General features: G+C 47.4%; 1 protein-coding gene across 1 annotated transcript; it reads left to right on the top strand.

Moving 5' to 3' along the window:
- Nucleotides 1-1,182: 1,182 nt before the first annotated feature.
- On the top strand, nt 1,183-2,873 carry LOC112885598. Its single transcript, XM_025951184.1, has 3 exons — nt 1,183-1,707; nt 1,837-1,993; nt 2,160-2,873. Exons 1-3 carry the CDS (start codon nt 1,183-1,185, stop codon nt 2,576-2,578), a joined length of 1,101 nt encoding a protein of 366 aa, XP_025806969.1. The 3' UTR covers nt 2,579-2,873.
- The last annotated feature ends 11,536 nt before the right edge of the window (nt 2,874-14,409 follow it).

Below are 14,409 nucleotides of genomic sequence, written 5' to 3'. Positions count from 1 at the left end.
AACCTCCTGAATGCCTTTTGGTCCACGTTCTAACAAACACTGTCTTAAGAAATCAAATGCATATACCTTTATCATCCAATCTGTCCTTGGGTTAAGACCTAAAGAAAGTGCCTCCGTGAGAGATGAGGACATATCCATGTTGTTGATGAGTGCACTGATATAAAGCAACTAACGAGAGACTAACGGTGTTGAATGGGGGCAGGTGCCCACGAGGGCACGGAGTATTTTCCGTTGAAGAGAGTTTGGGATTCAGTAACCAGTGAGCAGCAGGCACTATTTCAAAAGGAGGTGTGGAATCTCTGAAGAAAGCAGAACCACCCTGCCTCATTTAGGTTTTTCTTGTTTAACAAAGCATGCCTCGTAGCAGAAGCATTAGTAACATCACAAGGCAATATTGCAGACTGCTCTGCGCTGATGGAACGATCCTGAACTGTGTACTGAAGATATGAATTTGCTCGGCTTCTTACGGTTCGAGGTGAAGTTTTTGATCACCAGGAACCTCGGATAGAATGCACTCTACGGTGTGCAACGACCGTATCACGATCGTTGCATGAGCAGTGCCTTTTTCGCCTGGGCCACCCATGAAGACATGGAAGTCCAACACACGCTGGACTCAACCGGCCATCGCGACCCGATATGACCCCATCAGTGACACTAGCACGCTAGTTTTGTTAAACTTCCGAAGGGTACTTTGGTGAAGATACCATCAGAGCCAGGAATTTTCAGCGAAATTGAGATCCAGGTCGCCACACGGACGCAGCGTGGCGCCGGGCCGGACAAGCACTAATAAAATACTTGGAGCTAGTAGTACACAACAAGTAAGACAACGAAACGAAGGAGACGGAGGAAACCAAGAAGAGCATCCACGCTGGCTAGTCCGGTCCTCGGTCCGCCGGTGACCCGAGCGGCGGAGCGGGTCAGGTTGGCATGACCCGCGGTGCCGGCGCGGGAGCCCGACGGCCCGGACACCCACCACTTCACCTCGTGGCTAACATTTATAAGCTGCTCCCCGTCGTCTCGGGTTGGAGTCAGGGCATAGCCTCGTCAACCCCCAGCCCACCATCCCCATCGATCCCCTTCCACTAGCTTCCTTTCGCCCAGGCCATCTTCCTCCTCCCTCGCTCCACCCAAGAAATCGGGTTCCAGCTCGAAACCTAACGCCCTAACCATACCAAATCATCCATGGACGAGGTTGGAGGAGGAACAATGTTTGATTTCTCATCGCCCGGCAGCTGGGTAAACGATCTGCTGAACGACGACGCCGCCCCGTACTCCGGCGGAGGCACCGGCGGCGTCGACTCGCTGGAGGCCATCGACCTGTCCACGGCCACCGACAAGGAGGTCATCGACTTCGTCCGCGCGAACTACGAGCGGTACAAGGAGAAGAACCTCTGCCAGCCGCCGGCCATCCACGACGACGACAGCCTCCCCCGGCTGGACCCCTGGGAGCTTGACCGCTCGTGGTTCATCAATAGCAAGAAGTTCGGCTCCGACGAGAAGACGCGCCGGGGATACTGGAAGGAAAAGGACAACGAGTTCACCGCGATCCGCGGCGACCAGTGGCGGCAGCCGGCGCAGCGCAGGCCCGTGTACATTGGGTTCAAGAGGACCCTAGAGTTCTACATGAACGACAGCACCAAGACGGAGTGGCTCATGAACGAGTTCGCCATGATCCATCAATCCGACGATGGCCAATTTTTTCTCAAGGTAGGATCACCACACGCGTACTGACAAAAATTTCTACAGGCACACTAACAGTTTCAAAAGATTCAAAAATACTAGTACAATTCTGATAAGTACTCTCTCGTGCTTGTATCTGTGCCTGCTTACTCGTAGGAGGAGGTCGTCATTAGCGAGGTATTCAAGAAAGACAAAGATGCGAACCTGCGCCCTCCGATGCATCCGCAGAATTGTCCCAGGGAAATGGCCAACGAGAACTGTCCCAGGGAAATGGCCAACAAGAACTGTCCGAGGGAAATGGCCAACGAGAACGGTAACTCCATTCACTGCTACGCTGCTATCTTCTTAATTTCTTTTTTTTTCTGGCTTTCTTTTTCTTCTATGAAATGAAGAGCAAAACGAACTTTGTACAGCCAGCCAGCCAGTTAGTCAGTAACCAAATACAAAGGACTAAAATCTCCATACCTTCCCTGTTCTAGGTGAGCAAGGTGATCGTGAGGATGAGCCGAACAGAGACGACAACACCGCCTCGCCCGGCGACCGGCCGCCGCGCCATGGCGCCGCGCGGAGCAACCTGCAGGCACCGACGGGGAAGCGCATGAGGCCCGACGACGATCCCAGCGGCAGCATCCGCGTCAGCGAATCAGAAGTCTGGCAGCAGCTCACCAGGGTGTACGTCGAAGTCCCGAAGGAGGCCGGGTCGTCGAGAAGGAAAGACAGCAAGAAGCTGGTGTACGCAGTGTGCGACCATTGCGACAGGGTGTTCAGAGCTTCCTCCAAGAACGGCACGTCGAGCCTCAGAAGGCACGCGGAAGGATGCCAGTGCAGGCACTCGAGCCAGGCGCGGGCGAGGGACATCGTTCTGCAACCGGGGCCAAGTGGCGGCTACGCTAGATGAGGGCCATGTCGTCATCAGAAGCCGAGGTTGCCAGTGCAGCAGGCACTTTAGCCAAGCACAGGCAGCGTCTACACTAGACTAGGCGTGCACGCTAGATGAGGGCCATGTTGTCATCAGAAGCCGAGGTTGCCAGTGCAGGTGGCACTTTAGCCAAGCACAGGCAGCGTCCGTGCGTTTGGTTGGGCTTTCCAACATGCTTTTGCAAAGCAAAAGCTAAAGCCAACCAAAGGGCTCAAAAGCCCTAGCTGTTTTTGCCTAAAAGCAGCTTTCACTGCAGTACAAATGCAAAATCATCTCTTCCCTTGCTTTTAGTAGCTTTTGAGGTAAAAAATTACCCATCTGCCACTGGTTATGAAAAAACAGTTCGCTATTCTATTCTCCCACCTGTCTCCCACTCGCCTCCCACCCACGCCTCCGCCCCGGCCGCCGCTCCGCCCCGCCTCCGTGCCGCCGTCTGCCACTGGTTATGAAAAAACGGTTCGCTATTCTATTCTCCCACCCGTCTCCCACTCGCCTCCCACCCACGCCTCCGCCCCGGCCGCCGCTCCGCCCCGCCTCCGCGCCGCCGCCTCCGCCCTGGCCGCCGGCCCGCCCTGGCCGCCGGCCCGCCCGCCTCCGCAGCGCCGCCTCCGCCCGGCCCCGGCCGTCGCCCTGCCGCCTATTTATGTGGATCATATGGATGTGGACCATATGGATAAAAAACTTAAAAAATTTAATATTTTTCTTTTAAAAAATACATTTACATGCGAGATAGTGAACATATTAGGTTCGTACGAGTATTTTGTATATAGACAGTCCCACAAAAACCTTCAGGAGTATTACAGGTATTTCACCCACAGCATACAGTTTCCCACAGCTCATAACCGTTCTAACCAAACGGTCTTCTACTTTTCCCACAACAGCTTTTTCACAGCAGCTTTTCCACAGCCCACAGCATAGGACAGGCTAATCCTAGGTCAGAAAAAATAGGATCTCTCAAATAACCTGGGTAGAGAAAAAACCCGCCCCCGCGTCGCCCAGCCTTGGCGACACCGGCGGCGACGACACAACTCCAACCCCTCCTCCCTCCCTCCCTCCTCGTGCCTCCTCGCCGCCACCGGAGCGCACTGCCGGAGGCCGCGTAGCCACATGATAGTGGCAGCAGGGCCCTTCCCCATCCTCTCTCCCTACTGATCTCCTTCTGGTCGCGGCTCCTCCCGATGGAGATGGTGGCTTCTCCGGCGGCCGGCAGCCGGATCCGCTCCCTCGGTGGCCGTATCTGGTGAGACCTCGGCCGGATCCGGTCCTGGCGCTGTGTGGCGCGGCTGGGCGCGGCCTGGCTCGGCGCGGACGGATGTGGCCGGGCGGGGCCTGGCGCGGCCTGACGCAGCCGGAGACGGCCGTCCACAAGGGGGAGGGTGGCGTCGGAGGCGGTGGTGCGGCGGCGCCCGCGGTGGTGGGATACACGCTTTGTGGGCTGCGGGTGGTGAAGTCGGCATCCACGGCGGTGGGTGCCAGAGCCGGCGTTGATGGTCTTTGACAGCCTCGACATATACGTGTTGCCCGATCGGAGGGAGTGGCGGCCGATGCAGCTGTGCGGCTGCTGCGTGCAGCCGGCGTGTTGATGCCCCTCTGAAGAGCCTGTGGGGTGGCGGGACAACGGCGATGGTGGTGTTGGATGGGTAGGGGCCCTGCTTCTTGGCGGACATCCGTGCTAGAGGGCTTCTTGGGCGAAAGCCTTAGCGATGGTGACGCCAGTGGGTGCCGCTTTCCTTGTTGGAGGCGTCGTATTCCCCTCTAGCTCCTTCATCCAAGTGTGAAAACCCTGCGACGGTGGTGCCACCGGCGTAGCTCCCTTCCTAAAGGCGTCGCATATGGATTTTTGTTGTGGCTTTGAAGTCTCCTTCAGTGGTTGCGCTTTGCTTCTTGGGACCTGGTTGTCACGTGGAGGCGAGTCTTGCAATGTGAAGTCAGAGCGGCTGTGTCGGGGACGTGGCTCTGCAACGATGACACACGGTGAGACCCCGTCCATAGAAGGTTGGGGCTCCACTGGGGGTTTGCAACAACTGGGGGCGAGGCGTGGCTCGTGTTTGGAAGTTGGAACTGCTCTTCGCGGGTGCTTGAGCTTGACAACAATGACCGGTCGTAGGCGCTTGCTTCGGGGCAGTTGGCGGATGGCTCGTGGGTGGCCTATCATGGGAAGTCGGAGCTGCTGGCAGCATTGCTTCCATGCTCGGTAACAATGACCCATGGCAGTGTGTTGTGTTTGTGCTCAACCGCGCCGCGTGGTTGCTTAGCCTCGTGGGTGCCCTGTTTGGCATCTCGTTCAGCTAGCATTCTTGTACATAAATTCTTTCATCTTAATTGAAGGTGCTATATTCTAGCTCTACTACTTCTGTGCTTTCTCATCCCCTCTTTTATTTTGTATCATGTAGGATGAAGGTGCTAGAATACGGAAGAAGAGGGTAGTACAACATCGGCTTCATGGACCTAGATGTTATTAACGTGAATAATGTACTCAAATGGTCAAATCGGATCGAGAACAATATATTCATAGCCTTGGATTTGCAATATACGCAGGGGCAGAACCCAGTGGAGGCGAAACTGGGTCCCCCCTCCCTGATGAAAGTTCTGACGCAATCAACAAAGCGCTATGAGAAATCTAGTATTTATTTAGCTAATAGCCTCCTGATAAATAGATTTTGGCAATTTGGCCCTCCCTTCCTTTTTGGTCACCGTCCGCCACTGAACATAGTTGTACATTCATTCTGTTGCCGTGCAATTTCAAGTAAGTCCTTTGACTCTATTTTCCATCCGTTCAATTTGATAAAAAAAGTATACCCAACATTTTATCTGTATATATATCAACAACTTTCACTGGGTCTTGCTCTCTATCGAGATTGATCGATCCCGAGTTGTGGTGTTTGACCCTAAGAAAAAACCGGTAGAAGAATATCAAAACCTCATAGACATCCTCCAAAAAGTATGGGCTCACTTCCATATAGTGTTTGAGACATGTAGAAGGAAATAACTTATGTGGCTACTACGTATGTGAGTTCATCCATAGGTTTTGCGGTCCAAAGAGAATGAGGCAACAAGAATTCGATGTACGTAAAAAAAAATAATTTTCTTATTTTGTTCCGTACATGTATTGATTTAAAATAATAATGATTGCACGTGATAGATTTGGCGAATGAAAGACGACCCCGTCGAACTGGAAAGAGTCAGGGCAATTCAAGAAGCACATTGTGGATTCCTGCTGGATGAGGTTATAAATTCCAAAGGAGAATTTCATACCGATCATAGGATAAGCGTGGGTCAACTTGATCCAAACAGGGGCGAGGACGACGATAAAGACTAGTAATATTTGAAGTACTTGTAAGGAAACAACTTACGTGGCTACTTGTAATATTAAAGTGTATAAAAATTATATATATATATAATATATATGTAATCTTTGTGTTGCTAGATACGAATACGAATATGAATACGAATGCTAGCTACACACAAACATGTACGAATACGAATTCGAATTAAAACTAAAAAGGAAAAGAAAAGAAACATAATAAGCAAACAAATAAAAAATAAAGAATTTAGTACCGGCTGGCGGTACTAAACTGCCGCCCCAACTGCCCTGTGTGGCGAGCAGTTTAGTACCGGCTGGTGTTATCAGCCGGTACTAAATGGCGCGCATTTAGTACCGGGCTGAAAGGACCTCAAGATGCCTAGAGGAGGTGTGTGTGGGGGGGGGGGTGAATAGGCTAACCTGAAACTTAAAAGACTTTGAACACTGTGAGTAACACAGATATCCGGATACTCCAGATATATGTCCGGATACTCCAGGATTTGTGTCCGGAGTTTCCGAAGATAAGGTCCAGACTATCCGGGTATGAAGCAATATGCATAAAAAGGAGATATTGATGCTGTAATTTAGATCGAGTAAATTTAGAAGAGCTAGTGGTACCTTTGGAGTGTTTCTTACCAGTTGTCTTGCTCTAGAGACTTGTATAATAGTAGATCGACCTCAACCCGTAGAAAGTTAGTCTCACAAGCAAATAACCAATAAAACAAGTAAGGAGCACAAGAGAGAGATATAATTTATTTCCCGAAGTTCACTCCTAAAGGAGCTACGTCTCCGTTGAGGAAGGATTCACGAGACGGTGCTCAAGAACCCTTATGCTCCTCTCCCAAGGGTGAGACCAACGCTCAAACTCAAGGTCACTTAATATAAGTTCCTTCGAGAGAAATGACGATTACAAACTTCCCGTGATGCTCACAACTTGCTTGAGCACTCACGAGCGACGCCTAGCCGTCTAGGAGCTTGAAGCTCCAAGAGTAACAAACTTGAATCCACCGGCTAGACAAGGATGATGTGCTCAAGGGATGGAATGGAGGCTCACTAGCACAAATCTTTGCTCTTGCAATAATCTCACTTAAATCCCTAAAGGTAATCACTCAAGAATGAAGAAAGGGGGAGTGAGAGAGTTTTTCTTAAGTTTGTGGGCGTTTCTGGTCGAAATGAGCAAGAGTTGGTGAGTGAAAGGGGTATGGGGGTATTTATAACCCCTCTCAAAGAAAACTAGCCATTGGCTAAAGGGTACCCGGATACTCCGGGTATATGTCCGGATATTCCGGACAATGGGATCCGAAGACTCCGGACTCAGAGCAATCTACGGCCGGGGAACAATTACTCGGATACTCCGGCTAAATGTCTGGATACTCCTGCACACTATGTCCGGACATTCCGGACCGCTACCCGGATACTCCGGGTTTAGTAGGGAATTTCACAAGAAAGCTGTTTATAGTGGTAGGTTTGATTATTATGGTTTTTGTAGGTTCTCTTGAGCTCAACTACCCCGTCCACACCTGTAGATCAAAGTCTCTCTTGATAGTACGCCGTTCCTGCACTCAATTTCAAAATAAAATCTACCCTTCAAGTAAATTTGAAACATCATTTTTTATTTTCCCTTTTAAGGGGTCATCCTTCGTAATACGCTTTGCTTAAACACCTAGAGCACCTGCACACATGCTTGATAACACGATTAAATATACATGTGCTTTGTCATCTACCACCAAAACCCACTAAGGGGCCTATATATCTTTCAATCTCCCCCTTTTTTGTGATTGATGACAACCCACATGTATCTCATTTGATAATCATAAAAATTTAAACTTAAGCATATAAAGAGCTGCCCCTTAATGTATGCCATGAATTTGAATTTCAGATTGACTTCTCAAAAGTCAAAGTTGGCACATTATGAAGAAAACTTGAAAGCTCTTTATAAATTCTACAGTGGGGTGAGCAAGTGTGTGCTAATACAATGTGTAATGCAAATGACAGGTTATGCATTCAAGAAAATTTTGTGTTGGCTGCGAAACTCGGAGGCTCCGGGTATATGTCCGGAAACTCCGGACCTTGTCCGGAGTATCTGTCTATATAACCGGAGTATCCGGACTTCCAGCACAGAACACAGAAAATAACAAGTCATCACAACTCAAATAAGCATCACACTATCATTTAAACCTTAGAAATGCTTCAAATGTGACAACCAAATAGTTTTAAACACAGTGTAGCACACATTACAAGTTTTCTCACACCACACAGTCATTACAAGAATGAGTTCAAGCGAGCGATAAAGCGACATTGTTCGATATAAGCTCAAATGAGTACATAGATTGTCATTTTCACTCCCCCTTTGTCATCAAGTGCCAAAAAGGAAATGAAAAAAGCAAAGTGGGCTTCTACTCATCATCGTCTGGGGCGTCCTCATCGGAGGTATCCTCGTCCTCATTGGAGTCGGGGAGCTCACGGTAGTCACGGGGCTCTTCTTCTTCAGTCTCCTCATCTTCATAAAAAATTTCTTGGCCACAAGGAGGAGAGCGACAAGAGCGAGTAGGTGCACGAGTGCGTCGACGTGGGCGAGGAAGAGGGGCATGAGCAGCAGCAATAGCAGCCTCATCCGCGGCATCCCATTCGGTGAAAGGATCATCAAACTCGGGCAACTCATGGTAAGGATCCGCAGGAAGCCCTAAGTGACTTTTGATCTCAATAATATCACGAGGGTTTTCATTTATTTCCTGAGTTGCTGTCTTGCACATGCAGAAGATACTCTTGAGTGCCCTCTTTATGAATGTGTCATGGTGACCATGGCGAGAGGAAGAAGAAACTCCAACAGTAGACAGAGGAGGATCAAATCGTGGATTCCTAGTGGCTCCAGCATGAAGTGGAGGTGCATGCGGTGCATCACCAGAGCGAGGATGAAGGTGAAGTGCCACATGCTTGCAGTCCTTAGGAAAGGTGACCTTTGTGACCCTCTCTATCATATACATGAGATATGGAGCAGACGGTAGAAATTTCTGTGGATCATTCATCGTCCTTCTCAACTCATTCCAAATGAAGTCCATGATTGAGAAGGGTCTTCCACCGGGCATGACACGAGCAAGAAGGTTACAAGCAAAGTATCGAAGTGCCATAGCATCTCCATCCTTAGCTTCAATGGTAGCATGAAAGAATTGATTCATCATGTAGTAGAAGGGTTGGAGGGTGCTTGCATTACCAGCTTCGGCTAGGATCGGATTGTAAAAGAGGGCCAGTAATTGATTTGTCTTTAACTGATGCTCAACGTGAATGGGATCCCTATTTTCATCTTCAGAGCCAAGCCCAAGCAAGCGGGAAAAAGTCATGTAATCCACTCCATACTTGACCCCTTCGGTCGTCCAAAAGAAAGCAATCTTCCTTGCATCATAGTAGAGAGAGGAATGAAACTGAGCAAGGATCTCCTCATTCCAATCATATGGAATGCCCATGATGTCATAGAGTCCAAACTCCTTGCACTTTGCAATCGCTTGATTGAAAAATGGATTGTTGAGCTTCTCAAAGTATGCCCAATCAACGTACTTGCAAGGAACAATAGGTGCCTTTCCCTTGCACAAGACCACGGACGAGTAGAAGTCTTGATGGAGTTGGCACCAAAATCTTCTTTCCAAATTTTCTGCCTTCTCATACTTACACACATCCTTCTTGCGTGCATTAGTCAGTGCCATGGTTTGTTTGAAGTAATTTCTCCCCATTTCAACCGCAAAATCGGGGACAATTTGAGGACGGGTGAACTTCGGGCACCTGGGATTTTGGCGTTGATCTACTTGAACCTCTATTTGCAGACGTGGAGATGTGCGAGGACAGATTTCCCAAGTAATTCCCTTTCGAGTTGGATTTGCCCGGGAAGGAGGAGGCACGGCCATGCTTGGCATCATGTAAGGAGCTTTCCGAGATGCACGAGATGGAGCTTGGTTGCTGCTGGCAGGTTCCTTGCCGGGGCGACGGTTTGGTCGTGGCTCCCTCGGAGGAGGACTTGGAGGAGATACTTCTTCTTGTTCAATTTGCGGATTATGATGGCGCTTTTGCCGACGTTGACCAGATGGTTCACTTGCTCTCCCTATTTCCTAGACAAGAGATGTGGTATGATTACGAACGAGTCTAAATAGATTTTGATGAAAAGAATAGGACCAGTCACACGAAGTCCGAAGACTCCGGATATATGTCCGGATACTTCGGATAGCAGGGTCGGAGTATCCGAGCCAGTATCCGGAGTATCCGAATGCTGTGCCCCAAAACCCTAGGTTCAAAGATTTGAAGATTTAGCCATGGGAATTGAATCAAACTTTAACCACATGATTCTAGACATGTGTAGAGACTACTTCCCAAGACATATTGACTAACACCAACCACATTGGGAGATCGGGAGATTTAAAGTTTGAATACCTTGAGAAATATTGAACAAGCGAAAACCGTCGAATCCGATGAATCCCCTGAGTTTCCGGAGAGGAGATCGTCCTTCCCTCAAAGATTTGCAAGATTTGTGTGTTTGGATGGTGAGAATCACCCCTAGGGCGAGAGAGAGGGAGAGGAGAAGAAAATGGAGGCAGCATCGGTGAAAAGAAGGGAATGAGAGTTTCTAACCGACCCCCTCCACGGTAAATATGGGATGGATTCACCGTCCGGAGTATCCGGACAGTTGTCCAGAGTATCCGGACAGTTGTCCAGAGTATCCGGACAAAAGACCGGAGTATCCGACTTCCCCTCAAACTGAGCAGAATTTCAATGAAGGATAGGATTGAATTTCGATAGAGAGATCTAGTGATGTGAGAGGCTCACTTAGCTTGAGACTAGCCAACAATTAGCAATATGAACAACAGTCTCAAGTAAGCAAGAAAAGATTCAAATTTTCTTGAAAATCGCATTCCTAACAATTCTAGTAAGTTTTTCAAAAAAAATTACTCTATAGCAATCAAACATGTGCATGATCTCAAACTAAGTTACAGGAGTCCAAGATATTTAGCTCACTCCTCAAGGTACAAAACCTTTGCTTATCAAGTGGTTTAGTGAAGATATCGGCTAGTTGTTTATCGGTGCTTACATGACTCAAAACGATATCTCCTTTGGTCTCATGGTCTGTCAAGAAATGATATCTTATATCAATATATTTGGTTCTTGAGTGGATTAATGGATTGTTTGCTAGCTTGATGGCACTCTCGTTGTCACACAAGAGTGGAATCTTACTAAAGTTGCAACCAAAGTCGCTCAAAGTAAATCTCATCCAAAATAGTTATGCACAACAAGCACCTGCAGCAACATACTCGGCTTTAGCGGTGGATAGAGCAATGGAATTTTGTTTCTTAGAGCTCCAAGACACAAGGGACCAACCAAGGAATTGACAAGTCTTCGATATACTCTTTCTATCTACTTTGCAACCGGCATAGTCCGAATCGAAATAGCCAAGTAGATTGAAAGTGGAGCCTTTAGGATACCACAAATCAAGGTATGGAGTGTAAAATAAATATCTTAGAATTCTCTTAGCAGCCATAAGATGACATTCCTTAGGATTAGCTTGAAACCTTGCACACATGAATACACTAAGCATGATATCGGGTCTAGAAGCACAAAGGTAAAGAAGTAATCCAATCATGGAGCGATATACCTTCTAATCTATGGCCTTGCCATCTTCATTTAGATCAAGATGTCCATTAGTTGGCATGGGTGTCTTGATGGGCTTGGCATTCTTCATGTCAAACTTTTTCAACATATCTTTAGTATACTTGGTTTGACAAATGAAAGTGCCTTTCTTGAGTTGCTTGATTTGAAATCTAAGAAAGAAAGTTAATTCTCCCATCATGGACATCTCAAATCTCTTCGTCATGATCCTACTAAAGTCCCCACACTAAAATTGATTAGTAGAACCAAATATAATGTCATCAATATATGTTTGGCAAACAAAAATACCTTTATCAACTTTGCGAGTGAAAAGAGTAGGATCTGCTTTGCCTATCTCAAAGTCTTTCCTTAAGAGAAAATTCTTAAGGCATTCATACTATGCTCTAGGTGCTTGCTTAAGCCCATAGAGCGTCTTGTGGAGCTTGTAGACGTGGTTAGAAAACTTATAATCTTCAAAACTCGGTGGTTGCTTAACATATACCAATTTGGAGATTGGTCCATTAAGAAAAGCACTCTTCACATCCATTTGGTATAGCTTGAAATTATGGTGAGTAGCAAAGAAAAGCAAGATAAGAATTGACTCAAGCCTAACTACGGGAGCATAAGTCTCACCAAAATCCAAACTTTCGATTTGTGTGAAGCCTTGAGCAACCAACCTTGCTTTGTTCCTTGTCACCATGCCATGTTCATCTTGTTTGTTTCGAAAAACCCACTTGGTTCCAATAACATTTTGCTTGGGTCTTTCTACTAAGGACCAGACTTCATTCCGTGTAAAATTGTTTAATTCTTTTTGCATAGCCATTACCCAATCCGAATCATCCAGAGCTTCTTCTACCTTAAGTGGTTCGAAGGAAAAAATAAACGAGTAATGTTCACAAAAAGTAGCCAAACGAGAACGAATAGTTACCCCTTTACTTATGCTTCCAAGGATGTTATCTACGGGATGATCCTTTTAGATATTTTGATGAACTCTTGCATGAGGAATTTGAGCTTTATGCTGTATTGGTTCAACTTCTTGTTCAGCCTGAGATTGATCATGATGTGGAGTTGAGGGTTCAATTTCAGTGTCCCGGATAGTCCGGTCCTCAGTCCAGATATTCCGGACAGGTGATCCGAAGTCTCCGGATATATGGCCGGAGCTTCCAGGTTGCGCGGCGGAGGTAGATGTAGATGACCCTTTGAACATCAACATATCATCATCATCATCTCCTTATTCTTGAGGCTTTATTTCACCAGTGGCTAGCTTCTTGATTGTCTTACTTGGTGATTCTTCCATGCTTACAACACTATCAACTTGCTCCCCTGAGAGCCATTAGATTCATCAAATATCACGTCACACTTAACTTCAACACAACCGGAGGTTTTGTTGAAGACACGATAACCATGAGCATTTGAGGCATAACCAAAAAGGAAACCTTCATCAACTTTATGATCCGGAGACTCCGGACTCAGAGCAATCTATGGCCGGGGAACAGTTACTCGGATACTCCGGGTAAATGTCCGGATACTCCTGCACACTATGTCCGGACATTCCGGACCGCTACCCGGACACTCCAGGTTTAGTACGGAATTTCACAAGAAGGCTGTTTATAGTGGTAGGTTTGATTCTTATAGTTTTTATAGGTTCTCTTGAGCTCAACTACCGCGTCCACACCTATAGATCAAAGTCCCTCTTAATAGTACGCCGTTCCTACACTCAATTTCAAAATAAAATCTACTCTTCAAGTAAATTTGAAACATCATTTTTTATTTTCTCTTTTGAGGGGTCATGCTTCGTAATACGCTTTGCTTAAACACCCAGAGCACCTGCACACATGCTTGATAACACGATTAAATATACATGTGCTTTGTCATCTACCACCAAAACCCACTAAGGGGCCTATATATCTTTGAATCTCCCCCTTTTTTGTGATTGATGACAACCCACATGTATCTCATTTGATAATCATAAAAATTTAAACTTAAGCATATAAAGAGCTTCCTCTTAATGTATGCCATGAATTTGAATTTTAGATTGACTTCTCAAAAGTCAAAGTTGGCACGTTATGAAAAAACTTGAAAGCTCTTTATAAATTCTACAGTGGATACAATCGCTGGATGGATCGGAGCACATGCATGTTGTAGTAGCTAGGCCCTGCTTGATATATAGAAGTAGTATTTCTCTTCCGTCTCTAGCTCATGCATGCCCTTGGTGGTAACGGTGGTGCAGGACAGCCATGCACATACGAGCAGCGTGCACGGAACAGTAATGATCTCCTCCGTAAAAAGGCTCCAGCTTCCAGCTGGTCAAGGTCACCGCACCACAGCTTCCAGTAGTATTATATTGTTGCATCCCATCTGCTAGAGTCCGAGAACTAGGATCCAAACGGAGGAGGGCCTTCTTCAAGTGTGTTCACGGCTGCTAGTGGCGTTGCATCTGATCATCATTTGCTCATAGAGCCCGAGAACTGTGACCCAACAAACGGGGGAGGGCCTTGTCCAAGCAGTGTGCTTGTCAGTGGCGAGAACGACGTCGTGCGTGCACTCGGGGAAGCGCGCAAGGAGCAGCAAGATCTACGAAGACGGCCCCGGTGGGGTGCTGACCTATGCAGTCTGCAACCACTGCTGCAAGGTGCTGAAAGGCGATTCCGCCATGGGGACGTCGCACCTGATCAGGCACCCCTGCTACAAAACGCAGACAAGGAGGGGTCTCGAGGGGCCAAATAATTTGAGAGGATTTGAACCGCTTGCAGTTGCTATTGTAGACTAATTGAAATAAATCCTATTAACTGCTATCAAAGAAATGTGTTGATCAGCACATCTCCACACATCTCATTGGGTGAATAACGAGGAGGCAGCAGAAAACAAACCAAAAAGACTA

Source organism: Panicum hallii, chromosome 3 (assembly GCF_002211085.1).
Source record: "Panicum hallii strain FIL2 chromosome 3, PHallii_v3.1, whole genome shotgun sequence".
Lineage (NCBI taxonomy): Eukaryota > Viridiplantae > Streptophyta > Magnoliopsida > Poales > Poaceae > Panicum > Panicum hallii.
This window is presented reverse-complemented; position numbering and strand designations above follow the sequence as displayed.

Coding starts and splice junctions, on each gene's coding strand:
- LOC112885598 (XM_025951184.1), top strand. CDS start 1,183: ATGGACGAGGTTGGAGGAGGAACAATGTTTGATTTCTCATCGCCCGGC. Junction 1,708..1,836: donor ATGGCCAATTTTTTCTCAAG/GTAGGATCACCA, acceptor GCTTACTCGTAG/GAGGAGGTCGTCATTAGCGA. Junction 1,994..2,159: donor GGAAATGGCCAACGAGAACG/GTAACTCCATTC, acceptor TCCCTGTTCTAG/GTGAGCAAGGTGATCGTGAG.